This window comes from Palaemon carinicauda, chromosome 2 (genome assembly GCF_036898095.1).
Source record: "Palaemon carinicauda isolate YSFRI2023 chromosome 2, ASM3689809v2, whole genome shotgun sequence".
In the NCBI taxonomy this organism is placed as follows: Eukaryota; Metazoa; Arthropoda; class Malacostraca; order Decapoda; family Palaemonidae; genus Palaemon; species Palaemon carinicauda.
This window is the reverse complement of record NC_090726.1, coordinates 190,418,734-190,423,733: the sequence shown is the minus strand read 5'-3', so window position 1 is coordinate 190,423,733 and position 5,000 is coordinate 190,418,734. Positions and strand designations below refer to the sequence as shown.

The window sequence follows — 5,000 nt, the reverse complement described above, 5'->3', positions numbered from 1 at the left end:
CAGAAGGATGGAAATGACTAGGGCATGCAATAGTCTCAATTTGGATTTGACAGCGATGTTTTTGTCTTTCCAGATTGGATTCAGTTTTGTTAGTGCTGCTATTGTTTGCGCGATTCTTGCATGGGCTTCTGGTTTGGATCCTTCTTGGCTGATGATTGCACCAAGGTACTTGAATTGTTGGACTGTTTCTTTCAAGTTGTTGACCACCGACCACGATTTTTGCTTTGATTGGTTCGTCGCTGTTTCTCATTAGCTTTATTTTTTCAGCACTGATTTCCATTCCGTATCTGGTTGATGTTTCATCCAGACGTTTCACGAGGTTGACCAGCTCGTCTTCGTTCCCTGCCAGGCCGTCAATATCATCAGCAAACCGAAGGTTGCTGATTGTTCGTCCTCCGATGCTAACTGTGCTCACATGATCTTCGAGTGCATCTGTCATAATTTGTTCAAGGAAGATGTTGAACAGGGTTGGTGACAGAAGGCAGCCTTGGCTCACACCTACTGAAGTGTGGAACCATTCGCCTATTTTGCCTTGGGCAAGGACCGCGCTGGTTGCTTTATTGTACACCTGTTGGATCGTCTGTATCAGTTTTTGTCCCATGTTATACCTGTTCATTGTGGCACAAAGGGCATCATGCCATACGCGGTCAAATGCCCTTTTGAAGTCAATGAACACGTGGAAGATGTCTTGCTGGTGTTGGCTGTACTTCTCACACAGAACTCAAAGATTGAAAATCTGTTCCGTTGTGCTCCTTCCTCTTCTAAACCCAGCTTGTTCTTCGGCAATGATCTCTTCTGCCTGGGGTCTCAGTCGGTTCAGAAGGACTCTCAACATCACTTTGCTTGCGTGGCTGATGAGGCTAATCGTTCTATAGTTTTGGCATTGCTGTAAGTTGCCTTTCTTGGGAAGCGTAATGATGAGGGACTGTGATTGAAATGACTAGGGCATGCAATAGTCTCAATTTGGATTTGACAGCGATGTTTTTGTCTTTCCAGATTGGATTCAGTTTTGTTAGTGCAGTTTTGTTAGTGCCGCTATTGTTTGCGCGATTCTTGCATGGGCTTCTGGTTTGGATCCTTCTTGACTGATGATTGCACCAAGGTACTTGAATTGTTGGACTGTTTCTTTCAAGTTGTTGACCACCGACCACGATTTTTAATTTGATTGGTTCGTCGCTGTTTCTCATTAGCTTTGTTTTTTCAGCACTGATTTCCATTCCGTATCTGGTTGATGTTTCATCCAGACGTTTCACGAGGTTGACCAGCTCGTCTTCGTTCCCTGCCAGGCCGTCAATATCATCAGCAAACCGAAGGTTGCTGATTGTTCGTCCTCCGATGCTAACAGTGCTCACATGATCTTCGAGTGCATCTGTCATAATTTGTTCAAGGAAGATGTTGAACAGGGTTGGTGACAGAAGGCAGCCTTGGCTCACACCTACTGAAGTGTGGAACCATTCGCCTATTTTGCCTTGGGCAAGGACCGCGCTGGTTGCTTTATTGTACACCTGTTGGATCGTCTGTATCAGTTTTTGTCCCATGTTATACCTGTTCATTGTGGCACAGAGGGCATCATGCCATACGCGGTCAAATGCCCTTTTGTAGTCAATGAACACGTGGAAGATGTCTTGCTGGTGTTGGCTGTACTTCTCACACAAAACTCGAAGATTGAAAATCTGTTCCGTTGTGCTCCTTCCTCTTCTAAACCCAGCTTGTTCTTCGGCAATGATCTCTTCTGCCTGGGGTCTCAGTCGGTTCAGAAGGACTCTCAACATCACTTTGCTTGCGTGGCTGATGAGGCTAATCGTTCTATAGTTTTGGCATTGCTGTAAGTTGCCTTTCTTGGGAAGCGTGATGATGAGGGACTGTGATTGAAATGACTAGGGCATGCAATAGTCTCAATTTGGATTTGACAGCGATGTTTTTGTCTTTCCAGATTGGATTCAGTTTTGTTAGTGCAGTTTTGTTAGTGCCGCTATTGTTTGCGCGATTCTTGCATGGGCTTCTGGTTTGGATCCTTCTTGGCTGATGATTGCACTAAGGTACTTCAATTGTTGGACTGTTTCTTTCAAGTTGTTGACCACCGACCACGATTTTTGCTTTGATTGGTTCGTCGCTGTTTCTCATTAGCTTTATTTTTTCAGCACTGATTTCCATTCCGTATCTGGTTGATTTTTCATCCAGACGTTTCACGAGGTTGACCAGCTCGTCTTCGTTCCCTGCCAGGCCGTCAATATCATCAGCAAACCGAAGGTTGCTGATTGTTCGTCCTCCGATGCTAACTGTGCTCACATGATCTTCGAGTGCATCTGTCATAATTTGTTCAAGGAAGATGTTGAACAGGGTTGGTGACAGAAGGCAGCCTTGGCTCACACCTACTGAAGTGTGGAACCATTCGCCTATTTTGCCTTGGGCAAGGACCGCGCTGGTTGCTTTATTGTACACCTGTTGGATCGTCTGTATCAGTTTTTGTCCCATGTTATACCTGTTCATTGTGGCACAGAGGGCATCATGCCATACGTGGTCAAATGCCCTTTTGTAGTCAATGAACACGTGGAAGATGTCTTGCTGGTGTTGGCTGTACTTCTCACACAGAACTCGAAGATTGAAAATCTGTTCCGTTGTGCTCCTTCCTCTTCTAAACCCAGCTTGTTCTTCGGCAATGATCTCTTCTGCCTGGGGTCTCAGTCGGTTCAGAAGGACTCTCAACATCACTTTGCATGCGTGGCTGATGAGGCTAATCGTTCTTTAGTTTTGGCATTACTGTAAGTTGCCTTTCTTGGGAAGAGTGATGATGAGGGACTGTGATTGAAATGACTAGGGCATGCAATAGTCTCAATTTGGATTTGACAGCGATGTTTTTGTCTTTCCAGATTGGATTCAGTTTTGTTAGTGCCGCTATTGTTTGCGCGATTCTTGCATGGGCTTCTGGTTTGGATCCTTCTTGGCTGATGATTGCACTAAGGTACTTGAATTGTTGGACTGTTTCTTTCAAGTTGTTGACCACCGACCACGATTTTTGCTTTGATTGGTTCGTCGCTGTTTCTCATTAGCTTTGTTTTTTCAGCACTGATTTCCATTCCGTATCTGGTTGATGTTTCATCCAGACGTTTCACGAGGTTGACCAGCTCGTCTTCGTTCCCTGCCAGGCCGTCAATATCATCAGCAAACCGAAGGTTGCTGATTGTTCGTCCTCCGATGCTAACTGTGCTCACATGATCTTCGAGTGCATCTGTCATAATTTGTTCAAGGAAGATGTTGAACAGGGTTGGTGACAGAAGGCAGCCTTGGCTCACACCTACTGAAGTGTGGAACCATTCGCCTATTTTGCCTTGGGCAAGGACCGCGCTGGTTGCTTTATTGTACACCTGTTGGATCGTCTGTATCAGTTTTTGTCCCATGTTATACCTGTTCATTGTGGCACAGAGGGCATCATGCCATACGCGATCAAATGCCCTTTTGTAGTCAATGAACACGTTGAAGATGTCTTGCTGGTGTTGGCTGTACTTCTCACACAGAACTCGAAGATTGAAAATCTGTTCCGTTGTGCTCCTTCCTCTTCTAAACCCAGCTTGTTCTTCGGCAATGATCTCTTCTGCCTGGGGTCTCAGTCGGTTCAGAAGGACTCTCAACATCAATTTGCTTGCGTGGCTGATGAGGCTAATCGTTCTATAGTTTTGGCATTGCTGTAAGTTGCCTTTCTTGGGAAGCGTGATGATGAGGGACTGTGATTGAAATGACTAGGGCATGCAATAGTCTCAATTTGGATTTGACAGCGATGTTTTTGTCTTTCCAGATTGGATTCAGTTTTGTTAGTGCCGCTATTGTTTGCGCGATTCTTGCATGGGCTTCTGGTTTGGATCCTTCTTGACTGATGATTGCACCAAGGTACTTGAATTGTTGGACTGTTTCTTTCAAGTTGTTGACCACCGACCACGATTTTTAATTTGATTGGTTCGTCGCTGTTTCTCATTAGCTTTGTTTTTTCAGCACTGATTTCCATTCCGTATCTGGTTGATGTTTCATCCAGACGTTTCACGAGGTTGACCAGCTCGTCTTCGTTCCCTGCCAGGCCGTCAATATCATCAGCAAACCGAAGGTTGCTGATTGTTCGTCCTCCGATGCTAACTGTGCTCACATGATCTTCGAGTGCATCTGTCATAATTTGTTCAAGGAAGATGTTGAACAGGGTTGGTGACAGAAGGCAGCCTTGGCTCACACCTACTGAAGTGTGGAACCATTCGCCTATTTTGCCTTGGGCAAGGACCGCGCTGGTTGCTTTATTGTACACCTGTTGGATCGTCTGTATCAGTTTTTGTCCCATGTTATACCTGTTCATTGTGGCACAGAGGGCATCATGCCATACGCGGTCAAATGCCCTTTTGTAGTCAATGAACACGTGGAAGATGTCTTGCTGGTGTTGGCTGTACTTCTCACACAGAACTCGAAGATTGAAAATCTGTTCCGTTGTGCTCCTTCCTCTTCTAAACCCAGCTTGTTCTTCGGCAATGATCTCTTCTGCCTGGGGTCTCAGTCGGTTCAGAAGGACTCTCAACATCACTTTGCTTGCGTGGCTGATGAGGCTAATCGCTCTATAGTTTTGGCATTGCTGTAAGTTGCCTTTCTTGGGAAGCGTGATGATGAGGGACTGTGTCCAGGGTGTGGGCCATTCACCTGTCTGCCAGATCTTGTTGCAGATGCTAGTGAGGATGTCAGTCACTGTCTCTCCGCCATGCTTTATAAGTTCTGCAGTGATGTTGTCTACTCCTGCAGCTTTTCCATGTCTTAGCGATCTGATCGCTTCCTCCACTTCTTCTCTCAGAACTGGGAAGTCGTCGTTGTTAGATGATTTGTGGCACGATGTTACATTGGGATCTCCATTGGTCTGGTAGTTGTAAATGTCGGAACAGTACTATGTCCACCTCTTGAGTATGTCTTCTTCCGTGAGGCAGTTCCCTACTTTGTCTTGGATGGTACTGACTCGTGCTTGCTTTGGTTTTGTT

General features: G+C 45.6%; 1 protein-coding gene across 1 annotated transcript; it reads right to left on the bottom strand.

The window, feature by feature from the left end:
- Positions 1–2,757: 2,757 nt before the first annotated feature.
- LOC137621658 (uncharacterized) lies at positions 2,758–3,632 on the bottom strand. The gene is made up of 2 exons (XM_068352148.1): positions 3,213–3,632; positions 2,758–2,799 (listed from the first exon to the last, which is right to left on the bottom strand). Exons 1-2 carry the CDS (start codon positions 3,630–3,632, stop codon positions 2,758–2,760), a joined length of 462 nt encoding a protein of 153 aa, XP_068208249.1.
- Between the last annotated feature and the right edge of the window lie 1,368 nt (positions 3,633–5,000).

What these genes read in the sequence shown, in the direction of transcription:
- LOC137621658 (XM_068352148.1), bottom strand. Translation starts at nt 3,632, where the DNA reads ATGTTGAGAGTCCTTCTGAACCGACTGAGACCCCAGGCAGAAGAGATC. An exon ending in CAGATGCACTCGAAGATCAT is followed by an intron (nt 2,800 to 3,212) that starts GTGAGCACAGTT and finishes TTTCAATCACAG; the next exon opens with TCCCTCATCATCACTCTTCC.